This window comes from Osmia lignaria, chromosome 2 (genome assembly GCF_051020975.1).
Source record: "Osmia lignaria lignaria isolate PbOS001 chromosome 2, iyOsmLign1, whole genome shotgun sequence".
Classification (NCBI taxonomy): Eukaryota; Metazoa; Arthropoda; class Insecta; order Hymenoptera; family Megachilidae; genus Osmia; species Osmia lignaria.
In genome coordinates this window covers 10038710-10054082 of record NC_135033.1, presented here as the reverse complement: position 1 = coordinate 10054082, position 15373 = coordinate 10038710, and the positions used below count along the sequence as shown (strand labels likewise).

At 29.3% G+C, this 15373-nt stretch overlaps 4 protein-coding genes across 6 annotated transcripts; 2 read left to right on the top strand and 2 right to left on the bottom strand.

The window, feature by feature from the left end:
* Nucleotides 1-284: 284 nt before the first annotated feature.
* Nucleotides 285-2649, top strand: Arpc2 (Actin-related protein 2/3 complex, subunit 2). The gene is made up of 7 exons (XM_034334078.2): nt 285-499; nt 821-914; nt 1027-1126; nt 1213-1414; nt 1487-1707; nt 1804-2005; nt 2104-2649. The coding sequence occupies exons 1-7, from the start codon at nt 426-428 to the stop codon at nt 2129-2131; spliced, it is 921 nt and encodes a 306-aa protein (XP_034189969.1). The 5' UTR covers nt 285-425; the 3' UTR covers nt 2132-2649.
* Nucleotides 2650-2858: 209 nt separating this feature from the next.
* LOC117608648 (uncharacterized) lies at nt 2859-4883 on the top strand. The gene is made up of 3 exons (XM_034334083.2): nt 2859-3296; nt 3394-3750; nt 3837-4883. Exons 2-3 carry the CDS (start codon nt 3399-3401, stop codon nt 4001-4003), a joined length of 519 nt encoding a protein of 172 aa, XP_034189974.1. The 5' UTR covers nt 2859-3296; nt 3394-3398; the 3' UTR covers nt 4004-4883.
* LOC117608645 (uncharacterized) lies at nt 4866-6890 on the bottom strand. 2 transcript variants are annotated; one of them, XM_034334079.2, is made up of 2 exons: nt 6491-6890; nt 4866-6277 (listed from the first exon to the last, which is right to left on the bottom strand). In XM_034334079.2, exons 1-2 carry the CDS (start codon nt 6888-6890, stop codon nt 5970-5972), a joined length of 708 nt encoding a protein of 235 aa, XP_034189970.1. In that variant the 3' UTR covers nt 4866-5969. The 2 variants fall into 2 exon arrangements, with proteins under 2 accessions (XP_034189970.1, XP_076546931.1); XM_076690816.1 differs by having other exon boundaries at nt 4866-6890.
* Nucleotides 6684-15022, bottom strand: SamDC (S-adenosylmethionine decarboxylase). 2 transcript variants are annotated; one of them, XM_034334076.2, is made up of 6 exons: nt 14735-15018; nt 10455-10541; nt 8369-8495; nt 7682-7784; nt 7287-7570; nt 6684-7199 (listed from the first exon to the last, which is right to left on the bottom strand). In XM_034334076.2, the coding sequence occupies exons 1-6, from the start codon at nt 14863-14865 to the stop codon at nt 6897-6899; spliced, it is 1035 nt and encodes a 344-aa protein (XP_034189967.1). In that variant the 5' UTR covers nt 14866-15018; the 3' UTR covers nt 6684-6896. The 2 variants fall into 2 exon arrangements, with proteins under 2 accessions (XP_034189967.1, XP_034189968.1); XM_034334077.2 differs by lacking the exon at nt 10455-10541 and having other exon boundaries at nt 14735-15022.
* Nucleotides 15023-15373: the final 351 nt, after the last annotated feature.

Sequence of the window (15373 nt, the reverse complement as noted above, 5' to 3'; positions counted from 1 at the left end):
ATGGCGGTCTTTTTAAATCACGAGTTTGTGAATATAAGTTTGTCAAACAATTATTTAAATAATTTTCTGATCTTGTGCTGATTTTAACTGATTTCTAAAAAATAGAATCAAAGGCAGTCAAAACTGTTTTCAGTTAGGAGTGCCAGGTATAGAAGAAGAGGAATTGGTAAAACGTGCACGACTATAATACTAACTGTGCTCTGTATGTATGTACATACAAACCTATCCTCACCTCGGGGTGTCTGAGACCCTAAAAATCATGACCTATCAAAAAGAAAAGGCATGTTCAGTCTTTTTGTATCTGTAGTCACTGCTTTCAGAGAAAAGATTAGAAATTAGTCAGTATCGTGTATATGGTTATACTCTTGAATAGATTGGCATTTGGTGGATTGTAACGTTACAATTAATTAATACAATATATAATAATGATCTTGTTAGAGATACATAACAGAATACTAGAGGAAACATTAACTAATAAAATAAAAAATGCTTTGTCAGGGTAAGTAAAATGTTTCCTTTTTTAAGTTTCAGATGTTTTACATATTTCTAAGATAAAAGTTAGAGATTACAAAGTTTGGGCGGTGTCCGTTTTAAATATTAATAATTTTTGTTTATTATAATATGAGGAAATTTGTTCCAGTTAAGCAGGTATAAGTCTCTGTTCAAGTTAAGGCAAAGGTTTTAAACTCAACAATATTTATTTGTATTATGTCAAACAATTTTTATAACATCTATTATGCTTGATTCTTTAACTATTAATAAGAATATTTTGATAGCAAATATATGCTTTTTACTTAATATAATTGTTGTTTTTTTTCAGTCACAAGCCAGAATCTACAGACGTTGTTATAGCAGATTTTGATGGAGTTTTATTTCATATTTCTAACTTGAGTGGTGATAAGTCAAAAATTAGAGTAAGTACAAATAGAGTATGAATAATTTTCTTTACATAATAAGTTATTTGTAGTACAATCAGCTGTGTAATATATTTGATTATATTTTGTTAATGTATTTAATTTTTAATAGATAAGTATTTTACTTAAATTTTATAAACAATTACAAGAACATGGAGCTGATGAATTACTTAAACGTGAATATGGCTCTTATCTGATAGCTCCTGAAAGTGGTAAGTAATTCAACTGGGAAACCATCAGATATGTATAATTATTCTATATGTAGCTATCTAAATAAATTTGTTATTTCTCTTCTTAGGCTACAATGTTTCTGTATTAATAGATTTGGAAAATTTGCCAGATGATTGGGAATCATTGGTTAAGAAAATTGCACTTTTAAAAAGACATTGTTTTGCTAGTGTTTTTGAAAAGTATTTTGACTTCCAAGAAGAGTATTATGATTCACCAGGTACACAGTTACAGAAGAGGGCAGTCATTCAATATAGAGATAAAGAAACAATGTAAGAGCATTCTTTTATTCTATAATGAAGCATAGTATAAGTAAAAAATAAAAACATATATTTCATATTAAGGTATGTTGAAGCTAAAAGTGATAGAGTAACAGTGGTATTTAGCACAATATTTAAAGACGAAGATGATATGGTTATTGGAAAGTTATTTATGCAAGAGTTGAAAGAAGGAAGGCGTGCAAGTCACACGGCTCCACAAGTTCTATTTAATCATCGCGAACCACCGCTCGAATTACAAGACTCTGAAGCAGCAGTTGGAGATTGCATTGGATACATTACATTTGGTAAATATTTTAATCTGTAAGAATAAATAGAGTTGTACAAGAAATATATTAAAATCATATGTTTATCTCTTACTTTTATCCTTTCTATTTTTATAGTATTATTTCCAAGACATACAAACAGGGAAGCTCGTAATAATACCATTGACTTAATACACATGTTTAGAAATTACTTGCACTATCATATTAAATGTAGTAAAGTATACATTCATTCAAGAATGCGCACCAAAACCACAGACTTTTTAAAGGTATTAAATCGAGCGAGGTCTCAGTCGAAAAATACTGAAAAGAAGACAATTACGTAAGTATATATTTCAAAACTATTTATTCGTTGGAATTTCGTGAATATGCTACGTTTCCTGTGAACATTTTTATATTTAAAAATGTTATATTTTACAGGGGTCGAACGTTCATTAGAAAGGAATGAGTGCAAACGTAAAGTTACATTCCTAATATTGTTTTACTAAAGGATAAATGACAGAAGATTCATTTATCTTTATAGATTTGCTAGAATCTCATTGATTTTCTGGCAAAACATATTGTTTGTAATGGAAGGTTTTAACCCATAAAATTAATGAGTTAGAAACTTCTGGTATTTGAGTTTTATCACTCATTGTCTCTAAACAGTACAATGTTCTGTAGAGAAGACTATATTGCTGTAAACATACTCGAATTGTTATATATGCAGCAACGAATGCATGATTAAAAAGTCATTTTATATTGAAATTCTTAAAGTAATGCTACAAGAATACACATAAAGTCTTCAGAGAAATCAGGGAATATACTATAAACGAAGTTAAGAGTTTATCTTCTGTTCCACTATTTCTGTACGTGAAAAGTACTGTTAACTTCAGAATATGTACAATTGCATGTTCTGTTTCTTTTTAAAGCATAAATGTATTTTGTGTTTATTCATTTTACGGAAATTATTTTCTATTTAGGTCCACGTATAACGAAAAATAAAAGTAAAAAAAAACGCGTGGATGTTATAAACTAATACATTGATATATCATTTGTATGTTTAACATAGCACTGTGTTTTTGGATAAATTATTTTTATTGTCCATACTCTTATTAACGTATAATTATTGTAAAATAATAAAAGTATTAATTCTGTACAATAGGTAAAATAATTATGAAACCTATGTTCATATTAATTGAGGAATACTTATCTAGCTTTATTACGAGAATAATTAACGTTATTGATTTGTAAATCGTAAATGATTGTAAGGGTTGGATTAGGACGCAAACAAGGGTGTGCCAAATGACTGGTATTCATTAATAACCACACCCTTTTATTTAACACTGCCGCGAAAGCTACAGTATGTGTCTCTTACAGTTTCAGTGAGAAGTGTTCTTTTAGATAGAGTATACTGCAATATCTTTTCCAAAACTTTGTTATAATAATTGTTTTTATACTTTATAATTAAATGAATTTGAACTTTTCAATGTTAGTACAAATTTTGTATTATTCAGACTAATGTGTATTATAAATTGCCATCGAATTTTTATCATAATTAAAAGTATACACTCTTTATGATGTGTTGTTAATACAGTATTTTAAGTAAAGCATATCGTTAATCATACTTAAAGGTACAATTATATATTATTTTAAATATCTTTTTTTTTTACTACTTCATCAAATTTATTTGAAACAAATAAAACTTATTAAACAACTAAAATTTTTCAGTTATTATGAAGAAAATGGATGAGGCAACTATCACATCGATTTTGTCTTCCTCATCTTTTTCACCATGTTCGCCTAATGAAATAGCTATACGTCCAGGAGACTGTGTCGAAGGTGGTGTTGAAGAATGGTTAGAAGATGAAGCATTACCAGGGTTTCGTGTTTGGCAACTTGCTGGCATTATTCTTTCTATCTTACTTAGCGTACTCATTGGACTTTGTTGTTGCTTTCGATTCAGAGTACCACGAACTAAGCAAGAAATAGAAGCTGATTATGTTAGAAAGAAGATAACAAAAAGCTTTAGACATGAATTATCCAAAATTAGTAATACAGAAATGGACGATATGGATTTGAAGAAAGGTAAAGAAACACTGCTTAAAAAGTGATATCAGTATACAGAAATGTTAATTACTCTTAATAAATATACTTTTTTTATCTATTATTAGCGTTATGTAAAATCCAAAATAAGTTTGAGATGGAAAATCATGAAGTTCAGAGGGATCAAGAAACAACTTATGAAAGTATACATGGATTAAGATCAAGATTCAGTGCAATGTTTAACAGGATTCACTTCACTAAAGAAGAACATATTAATACTGATACTATAATTTAGTTAATTTACAGGGATAAAATTAACTACTATATGTATTTAATTTCAAATAATTAAGTTCTGTTGAATGTAATAGAATTGAAGAAACAATATATAAGTAAATTCTATACAATATTAAGTGACTAAATATAATCTTTATTTCATGATTAAAATACAGAAATCAAGTCACCTTACATGCAACAATAATCTATAGCAAAAGATAATACACTTTGGAAAGCACTTAATGGGACTATGATGTATATTACCTACCACATTATGCTTTATTCGTTTATATAATTAGCCGGTTAGTACTGTTAAAAGTGCAGATTTTTTGTTACTATCATTAAATCAAATAACTTTTTATAAATTATATGCAATGTAAGTGAAAAGAAGAGACAATTATAGTACAAACTTTATACGATCGTTAATGACTAAAGATAATTGTTATATATTTTTTAATGATATTGTTAACATTATTCTTGCGCTTATGCAGTCAAACATTATTTACATAAGAACCAAAGTCATTTAGATGAGCTACAATTCTTATTGTCTCTCTCTCTCTCTATCTTTCTTTCTCTTTACCTCCTTTTTGAAAAATCAAATATTCTTATACTTTACTGCATATTCTGATAATTATAAAATTGTTCTTTATAACAATGATAAAATAACAAGTTCTGGAAATATAAAATAAAACATAATGGAATGTACGTACTCATAAAAAAACATTTATTGTTCAATAAATATAAAATTAATAGTATAACTGCAAAACTAAATCAAACATACATTTGTAGAGAGTATCACGGACAAGAATAAACTAGCAAAAAAGAGATAACAAAATGTCAATGTTATTGATAAAAATCTGAAAACTCAAGAATATAAATTAAGAAGAAAAAAAAAAGTAAAACTCATCTAATCCTTCTTTTTAATATGAATTTGTTTGCAAATATAAATTATATTTCTCACAGAGAAATAAAATTTTGTAGAAGAAACATGACGTCATATACACATCGCTCACACAACGCTATACACGCACGCATATAGGAATGATTTGATTAATCATAGTACCTTAACTACTTTAATGCTTCTTCCATTTCAGAAAATGAATCTAAATCAATTTAATAAAGAAATCTAGATTCTTAATCTATATTTTTTTACGTTGTACAACACCAACTGGTGTATTATTTTCATATTTTTAATAATATCACATATAGTAGTTATTCACATGGAATATTTTAATTATATTTTAATGTACGCATTAAAAAGTCTAATATTTTCAGAAACTCGTATGGACCAATAAGATTTTTCTTTTATAAATAACATCCAATTAAGAACATTATGGATGTTTAATATTTAAAAACCAGAGGAAATATATTTAACTAATTAATGAGTTTTCCATTTTAAAAAAATGTTTCTTTTTAATCTGCTTGTATATATCTACTTCTTTAAAAGAAGTAATTTAACATAAGTTTTTTAATTGCTATTGTTTCTCATTAGATCCATACTGTAACTTAATTTTTGATTTTAGTATAATAAATTTCTATAAGTAATACCGCTATAAGGGGCGAGATTGTAATAGAATTGTTCATTTGGAGCAAAAGGTGTGTGGTTTCATTCTACTTATAAATTAGCAAACAGTAGGAAAAAGCTTCATGGACTAGAGGATCCAATAAAATCATAATATACAATATACACATTATTCAAAAAGAATTTCAAATGATTGTATATTGTGCAAAAAGATTTTCATAAAGTGAAAGAACTACTTATGCTTTTTTTAAATCTACCTGCATGCGTTCTTTCGGTACATTCCTATTTATAGTAACAAAGAGGTACAGACTGATTGACATATAAGTGTAACAATGACAGGATACCTCTAATTGATGAAGATTGGGAACTCACTACGAGGTAAGAGGTTTTCAATAGAATTTTAGCATTTAATTGCGCTACAAGACCACTAGCAACGATAATGCTAAATGGTCATTTAAGCGTACCTTCACGAGATTTTATTTCTCCACCATGAGAATTTCATTTTCGGGCTTAAGTACTGAAAGCTGATCACCGTTTGCGGAATCAACGACAATATTGGTAAGAAGTTTCCACAAGTACGACTTTTTGGTTCATCGTCTAGCGATTCTGTTACAGGCTCGCTCATAATATTATGATGAGGCGTGGAATACGGATACGGTGTTGAAAGTGGATTACAAGTAATATGTACCTCCCCCATGTTCCATTTATTTTTAGTATCACTCGAGTCGTTTCCTTGAGTTGTTTCCAAAAGACATGAGAAAGGTACCTTTTTATCTGTGGAGGTGATGGAACAATTAGAAATATTAATTATACGATTTTCTGATGCTGAAACATTAGTTTTACGATGATTAAGCGCTGAATGATCTAATACAAAGTTTGATAAGTTCATAGATTTTAAAGATGCTTTTCTATAGACTTTTGATCGTGTGAGGGGTTTGATCGTTAATTGTGGTGACGATACTGATCGTACAGAGTAAGGATTAGTACCTCTATTAACATCCATATGGTTCTGCGTAAGGTGCGAATCACTACTATTTGTATTTAAGCACTTATTTTTTATAGATACATCGGGATTAATGGATTCGGGTGTGGATGTAATTACTGGATTCGTGGGTTGTGTAATATTTGACACAATATTTCCTTGGGTAATTACAGAATTTTGTATAGTGCACTCGTTAGATTTTCTTTCATTATTATCTTTTATATATTGAGTAGATACAAGATCATGGTTTTTGTAAATACTTGCAGGTTTTAATATACGTATTATAGATTGATTATTATATTTCTTTGCTTCGTTTATGGAATTGGATAAAGATAAAGAGGTTTGAGAAAGTTTTGTGCGCGCTTCATTTGTTCCTAACTGATTAGGATCGAATGAAGCGTCCATGAACCCTCAGCTTGGAAATCTTGAGTAAAATGCACAGGTCAAATCATAATTCTTGAAGCGGCAATATTGAACATCTGTACGCAACCAATCGCCAGAACATTTGAGATAATCAGTTTGCTCCAAATCACGTGGACAACTAGCAGCTATTGATTCTTTGTTAGCAAAGATAGTAACAACGAATTTTTGTGGTTTAAAAGTATTCAGCACACGTCGTATTATTTCCTCGTACGATGTTTCTGGAATGTTACTCTCAAATGAAACATAGGAAAATTCTGGTTCTGGTGTAATGTGAATAGTCATGTAATTTCCCTGTAAAATATTATTATTTGTACATGGGACACACTAATTGGAATTAATAAAGATGCAAATTAGCCAATTTTTAACAGAAGTACTTACATTTTTAGATACTCCGTTCATTGAATATCCACACGGTTCAAACAAAAAATCGTCTATAATCATATTTGGAATAAGTTTATCAATTCCTGACTTCTGAGTTGCTTCATCTGCTGAAGAGCATACTTCTCTAGTGAAAAGAGCCATTACTTCTGGGTCCAAATGAGTCATGAGGATTTCTAAAGTTTGATCTGGTTCTGAAGGTTCATCTACTGATTTTTCTCTGTTTAAAGTATATAAGTACCAACAATCTGAATCTACAGAGCCCAGACAATAGGCTTCCCCATCTAAAAGAAAGAAAATGTGTCAATTAAATTTTATTTGACAATTTTTCTTTGTAATAATCATATCCATTACAGTGAAACTTAGATGTATGTAATATGAAGAAACATAATTACCAGGAAAGAATGTATCTAGCAAAGCAACTTCTTCTTCAAATGCTTGATGCGGGGATATCTGTAACTCCGGTTTTTTATAATTTTTTCGTGAATAAAATACATTCTGAAACAATTATGTCAATATAGTATAAATTTCTTCTGGTTTCATTTCTATTTTTTTTCTTTTTACCAAAGAAATGAATGGTTTAATCATGGAATAGTTAAAATAAAAGTAACTGGAACATATACAAATAAAATAACATAGGAGATACTAAATTTGAAATGATTTTGGACAAATGTATTTCATGTATAGTATCATGGGTAAGAGAGATCAATAAACCAAGAGGTAGAGATGTATCCTGTATACTAGAGGTTTCCTATATATAGACATCACTTATCCATGCACTAGGTCAAGTTATATAGCTAAGTACTTTCAACTTCAATTGGTTTACAGTAAGTGATAATTGTTGTAAGCAACAATTATAAATATTATATACATATATGTATATTTACACTGTACTGTTCTTGAATAGAAAAATAAGTGTTACCAAAATTGATATTTTTAACCAACTGATGTTTTAACATAAAAATATTAACTGGCTGCTCAACTGAAAGAAAATCTTACCTAAAAGGATTACTTAATACAATTGAATCAATAACAAAGCAATTAATAATACAAAGTAAACAATAATAAGACAAACTGTATACCTCCACTTCTTCATATCCAGTATATTCTTTGACAAGCTCTAAAAGGGGTTCCAAGCATTGAAGTGGTGTAGTTGTACCACATGTTTTCAATATAAGTCTGCGCTTTGATAGGAACATACTGCTCTCACTGTAAAATAATAATTTATATTTATATAATATTTAACTAACATAAGTCAATATTGGTTTTTCTTATATAATATTGTAATATTTTGTATAATTTATATTATAAATATATAAGCAAATAAAAAGTATGCAAAAATCTGAATGAATTTAAATGAATATTAAATTATGTTAATTTCTATGCACATAATCTATTAACATATTTATTTAAATTTAAATATAAAAACTTCCTGCTTATTTTCATTATTAAAAGCTATTAAATGTTAGAAGGAATTTTAAACAATTTTAACGAATCTTTATTTACATAGGCCAATGTTTCAAATTCAGCTAAAAAGTTTACGTTATTACGTCTTCTCGTATGACATCATCGTTAATCAATATTTCAGAATAATGACGGATAAAATACAAGTTTAGTTTCTAAAATCTACAATTTATTATGTCTTCCCTACCGAATATATTGCTCTCAAGGCTAGTGATAAAGAATTACAAAAAAAGCATGAACATAGTTTTAATAAAGATAAGTTGAAAGAAACTATGGTTGAAAAAAAAATTTCAAGCATTTTATTAAAAATCATTTTGATCCTTTCACACATGTTTTTGGTGCAAATAATGGATCGAAGGTTATCAAAGAATGAAGGATATTAAAAGACATTTATTTGGCTTCTACTGTAAAATTATTTTTAGCTCGAGATTTAGATGGTATTACGCGTGGATACAGGGAAGTGAAAATTTTGCAAATGTATCTAACATTGTAAATATTAAATAAAAAATACGATTTTATAGTTACATTAATGTACAAAGAAAGGAAAAATTCAATTGCAATTGTCAAATCACCATCCTTTGATTTTTATTTTCATCAACACGTGACTTCTTAATCAATTTAAAATCTTTCCGCATTTTAAATCGAAAGTATGCAAATATCGTGATTTTTTTCTAGAATATATTAAATACCCCATCGGGTTATCGGCAATATTTCGTATAAACATTGACCCTAGATTTTCTCCCTACAAATGCAAGATAAATGAAATACACGAAGCGGATTTATTAGTCGGAACGAAACGTGGTGATAAGCGGCAGACAGATAAAACGGTAAAGTACAGTGACCATAGGCAAGATAATTGTGATACTGATTGGAAACGATAAAATGCAAACATTAACGGATAAAATACTGACTTTTTCCTTAATTACAAAGCTGAGTAATCAGCTTCAACGTTTCATTTCTTTTACATTTCCTGCAAAACAACAAATTTATTTTTTCAAAGTAAGAAACTTTCACCGTTTGAACATAGAATTTCTTCGAACACTCTTTAGGGTACCTCGAATACGGCAATGTTAACTTTGTTACAAAATTATTTTCTATTCTCTCTTATTACTACATTACTTAAATATAACTTTCAATCTTTTGTTTTAGAATATCGAGTCACGCTAGACACATTTGCAGCATTTAATTTTCGTTCTAATTATAATTTGTAAATCTGAAGATTGCCAAGGACAAGTTACGACTTTATGCATCCAATCAGTAAATAGCTAATTAAAAAGTATACAATTATTAAAAACAGGTATAATATACATATTACCTTCGTACAAAAAAAATTTCTTTTACAAAGAACATACATCCTATCTCGAACACATGATTTGTTAAGAAATGTATGATTAAATTATTCACGCTAGACTAATGATGCATAGATTGATTTAACATATACAGCAGAGTTTAAGTCAATGATTCTTAACTTATTTTGGTCATCATACGTTAGAATGTTATTTTCTCATTTAAGTCTGCAGGTAATGTTAAAAATCTTTAAAGATTAAATGAAGCCAAAAGAATAACAGAATCGCATAAGAGAGAAGCATAAAAGAAAGCGAGCATCAAGATACGAATAACTATTATGAACAATTTCAACAGATTCGAAATCCTCGCTGGTTGAAAACTAACGGGCTTAATTAAATATTTATATAATATTATTACCTGAGGACGTAAGCGTCCACTTGCTCGGTTCGGCAAATACTGATTATCTCACAACGAACGATCTTTAGTAACGACTGCCATTTCCATCTAAAAAAAGAAAACAATTCATGTTTACTAATCCTACGTTTCCATCAATTCAAGCCCACTCTATTTACTTAAAACTGTGGTGCAAAATTGAGTCTATTATAAAATCGTATATCTCTGATATGTACTATGAAATATAAAGAATAAAATAAAAATAAAATATAGAGATAGAGAAAAAGTAATTAAAATTCAATACAATGATAAACGTTGACTCAATTCTGCTCCGTACGGTATGTGAACATATTATGTATGTATAAATGTTTAAGACTATTGAAGGAGACGAAGAAAGTAATATGAGCTACACTGAAACGTAAATCGTCACCGATGAAAATTTGTAACACCGATAACAGTCCGGCTGGGCTAGCCAAAATAAACAGAACGAATCTACAAACGAGTCAGCACTTACCAATGTTAGAAAGAAGAGATTATTGTGGTTCCCGTGTATGAAGAATTGATAAGAAGAATTCCTTAAGTTATCCTTCTCAGATTTTAATAAACATTCGCGTGTTTATATAGATCCTGTTACGTGCTACGATGCTTTATTTCAATCTATCCACACAATAAGCTACTGAACACTATTCCAGTAATTATGCGATATTAAATTAAATTAAAATTATGCAAAGTTATCGCATGAATTGTAGTCTACATCTTCAATGAAGACTATTCGAGTGACCTACTTATCAGTGGGTCAAATGTGGGTACAACGTGTCACAGAAGAGCGTGTATTCAAATTTCTACAGACAAAGAACTTGAACTTTTGGGAAATTTAAAGAAGACAGAGGTTCAGATTAGCCTTCGAAGATGCAGCCACGCAAGGCATAAAGTTCATTGCATGAAAGCTAGCATATATGATTAGCGATAAGACAAAAGAAATCATGATTTAACTGAAAAACACAAGCCGTTGAACTTCAAACGGGCTTTTCGAAAAGGTGTGCATTGACGTGTCAGGCTTAAATTGTCGGATTACCTTGAAATTTAAAATGAACATTGAGAAAAATGTTCGCGTACAAAGAAACAGTTTTTTTCTAATTTACGTAATTCACAAATTTGTATACAATGAACTCTTCTTTTTATTCATTCAAAGCGACTCGACACTTATCATCTCTTTTCGATGATTTTAGCTTTGAGTCCCAAACTAATCTCAAATTATAAAATACCATTTTCCCGAGCATAATATTTATCTACAGATTACAATAGAATACAAGGGCTGCACGTGTTTTAATCGTTACATATCAATTATTTTTATGACACTCGAAATAGCTATAGATAAGTAATCAGATATTGCATCAATTTATTTACGGGTTAAATTTGATCCCTTAAGACGGATCCTTTGATACAGGGTAAATTTGGCCTGTAATGATGTTATTATAATTGTATAGAGAATTTAAAATGTATACAGATACAGTGTCAATCATGGTAGGGGTCTCCAGGGAGAATGATGATGAAGGGAAACTGCCCCTCAGTATACAGAAGTCTGTGGCTCTACTAAATTTTATAATATTTAATCACTGAAAATTATATTCATTGTACAAAGGTTAATCAGTTGTTTAGAAACTTTCGGTGGATAAAGACTTGTGCTCCAAAAAAAAATTATAAGAAGAGAGTGTATGGGAGTCTGATATCGGTAATAATCAAAGAACACGTTGAGATATGAAGCATGAATTCTAAGAATATTTTAAATTACACAACTTCGTCGTCGTATTAACCAGGAAATCGGTTCCGACAAGCTAATGAAGTAAATGAAAAAAATATTTAGATAAGCAATTCAATGAAGTGATGACTAGTTGAACACGTTAACACGTTTTGATAGTTTCTTACCGAATTATCTACAACTGCTGACTATACATTGTTTAATAATACAGAATTCATATAATCTAACTGTTTATTCTATTTCAGGAAAATGAAGAAAATGAGCGAAAACGATTATTCATTCTGAGGATATTATGATTAATACATTCCACGCATTTACGTTTAGATAAGATATTCTTGTTATTTGTATCAATTTTGCAAAATTTTAGCATTTTTTATATACATTCAATAATGGATAATTATAGCACTACATATAAAATAATATTTTTGTATTGTAATACTATTTCTATTATAGTTAAATTTGTGTGATAAATACCAAAGAGATATGTAAGGATCACGTGTCAAAGAAGATAAAATGACGAAACGATCTACGTGTGTGAAAAAGAAAATGAAATCCAAATGTCAAATCTTAAAAATAAAATTTGTTTCTTCGTGGTGTCGAATTTGATTTGTTTTCTGTGAAAACGGAAACCGATATTTATTTTACGCGCGCGATGTGTAAATATTGTATTTTATTTGTGTATAATAATTTACGCACTGCGTTTTAAAGATAGAATAACAAAACGTGTTAAAAGTAACAATAATGTATTAAATGTTTAATACTGATAATGTGAAATAGTGTATGTGTATTTACACGTGTTACGATCCGGTTTAAATTACGCGCCTGGAAGTTCGGCCATCTTTAATTGCTCATATCTTGAATACGTAGCCGCAGATTAACAAAATGATCCCATTTCTTCTAGTATCTTTTTAGCTGAGTAATGAAATAACTGATTATATAAAATAAAAAATTATTTTCTATATGAACTAATAATTTTATATGAAATATTAAAATAGCGGTTTATTTCAGACAATTCTTATTTCTCTCAATTGGTTTTTGTAAAAATTATAATTGTCTAAAGCGTTTAAATAATATGTAATTATTTTTCTTTTCTCGTTGAAGGGAATGGAAATAAAATAATTACCCTGACTATTTTCTTTGTTCATAAAATATTTTCAAAGAATTTCTGTATATGATTTGATATGTGTAAATTGTACAAATATATTTTAAACAACTAGCGCTATGCGTTTCTCGAAAGTACTACGCTAAGTAATAATATGTAAAATTTGATAATAAAACACTAGGGAATTTTAATTAGATGTTGCGACTAAAAATAGCAAGAGATATTTATAAAATATTATAAGCTTTCAGAGGTAAGTTTAATTTATTTGCTCGTGAGAAAGTAATCGACGCGATGAGAACTGCCATTGGCGTTTATACTATCTACAACTTCCATGGTTTCGAATTTATCTATGAATTACATTATTTCGTTAAATAGACCTCTAATACATAATATATTCTGGAAGAATATTACTAATATCAGAATGATACCATGGACAAAAGCATCGTTTCACTTTGTGTATATGATATCATTCATTATCCTAATATCAAACATTAACTACAGCCTACTATTATACAATTCTCATTTAACAGCATATTAAAACTATAATTCAATGATCTCGTAATGGAATTGACTAAAACCAACGTGTTCTGCGAAAAATATAATAGTTGGTCATATTCAATTACAAGAAAAGGAAAAGAGTATAAAGTATGTGTATTTGTAACACTGGTCATTCTTGAATCAATGTTTATTCCAAATGCTACTAAAATCCTAGAAAAAAAGGATAGCATCGGCGTTTATATCTATTTATATTCAATTTAAAATAAGGAGAAAAGTGATGTATATACACATCACAGTCACGTAGCCTCACTTTAAGCGCTCGGTATTACTGGAACAAGAAGGTGGGCGCATCGATCTTCGCCAAAAAACGCGACATATACACGCTACTGTACAATTCAATGTATTCAATATTAGCATGTCGTCGGATTACACCTTATTAACTAAATAATGGTTTTCTTTTTAACTAAACATTTGATAGAATGTTCAAGGATCGAATGAAAAGAAAATCACAATGACTTTCATAAAATATTAGAATTTCATAGTTGTTCCTTCCAAAAATTGACACACGTGAGAAACTAATTTTCAAGCAAGTGTTAGGTTAAGCACACTAATGATTATCCGAACATATCGCGAGGTACCGGCGATATACGATCATGGTTGCCAGGCCGGTTTTATTTGATCAAAACATTTATTTCAATTAAAGTACGTGTCATTAATAAATTGTTAAGATTTACGATACTTCGAATTATATTACGTTTTAGTAAATTAAATGCAATTTAAATAAAACTGAAAATCACGAAATTTTGACTAATTCCTCCATAGGGATACTATTATACGAAAATGAAAAATTATTCTAACATCCTATATGAATAGAGAATTTTTAATGAAAATATGGAATTGGATGGATAGCTAAATAGATTTTAGGAATTGAATGTTTTAACTTACTGTGGAATTTGCCTGAGATCGCCCTGCTTTCTGTTTATGCTATTGCTGCTTGTGAACCAAATCTCGAGCAGTTTCTCCACGCCTTCGAAGAATTGTACACTGTCGGCGGGGTCGTCTTTGGTAGTTGCCATCTTTTAGAGGCACTAAATTTGATTCACAATTACGATATATGTGAAAACAAGCAGAAATTGTTTCGTTGAGTTTGTGTTTCGCTCCAAATGTATGATGAACCACTCCTCTCAACGAACTTTGCTTTACTACTGAGAACAAGTGAACGAGCAATCATATTGGCGGTGATCTCTATCTTTCTCCCTCTATTTCGCGTGCGCAGTATAGTGACTTCTATCCTTCTATCTCTTTCTCTTTCGTATGGCGTCCTTTTCTAATTGGACCACTAGCTAGACCAATCACATATCACATTTAACGCAGGCGCGGTCATATCATTATATTTCAAATAATACATATTTCAAGAATATGCTAAAAATGAAAAACTTTATCTTTTTAATATAAATTATAGAAAATTATAGAGTATATCTTTTAACGAATTCAAATATTAATTAAATGAATACCTAACCAACAAATATACGCTTCTATATTCGTTGACCTATGAATACCTAACATATTGTTATAAATATTTCA

Coding starts and splice junctions, on each gene's coding strand:
- Arpc2 (XM_034334078.2), top strand. CDS start 426: ATGATCTTGTTAGAGATACATAACAGAATACTAGAGGAAACATTAACT. Junction 1,127..1,212: donor TCTGATAGCTCCTGAAAGTG/GTAAGTAATTCA, acceptor TTCTCTTCTTAG/GCTACAATGTTTCTGTATTA. Junction 2,006..2,103: donor ACTGAAAAGAAGACAATTAC/GTAAGTATATAT, acceptor TATATTTTACAG/GGGTCGAACGTTCATTAGAA.
- LOC117608648 (XM_034334083.2), top strand. CDS start 3,399: ATGAAGAAAATGGATGAGGCAACTATCACATCGATTTTGTCTTCCTCA. Junction 3,751..3,836: donor CGATATGGATTTGAAGAAAG/GTAAAGAAACAC, acceptor ATCTATTATTAG/CGTTATGTAAAATCCAAAAT.
- LOC117608645 (XM_076690816.1), bottom strand. CDS start 6,890: ATGGACGCTTCATTCGATCCTAATCAGTTAGGAACAAATGAAGCGCGC.
- SamDC (XM_034334076.2), bottom strand. CDS start 14,865: ATGGCAACTACCAAAGACGACCCCGCCGACAGTGTACAATTCTTCGAA. Junction 7,785..8,368: donor CTGGATATGAAGAAGTGGAG/GTATACAGTTTG, acceptor TAATTGTTTCAG/AATGTATTTTATTCACGAAA. Junction 7,200..7,286: donor TGAACGGAGTATCTAAAAAT/GTAAGTACTTCT, acceptor AATATTTTACAG/GGAAATTACATGACTATTCA.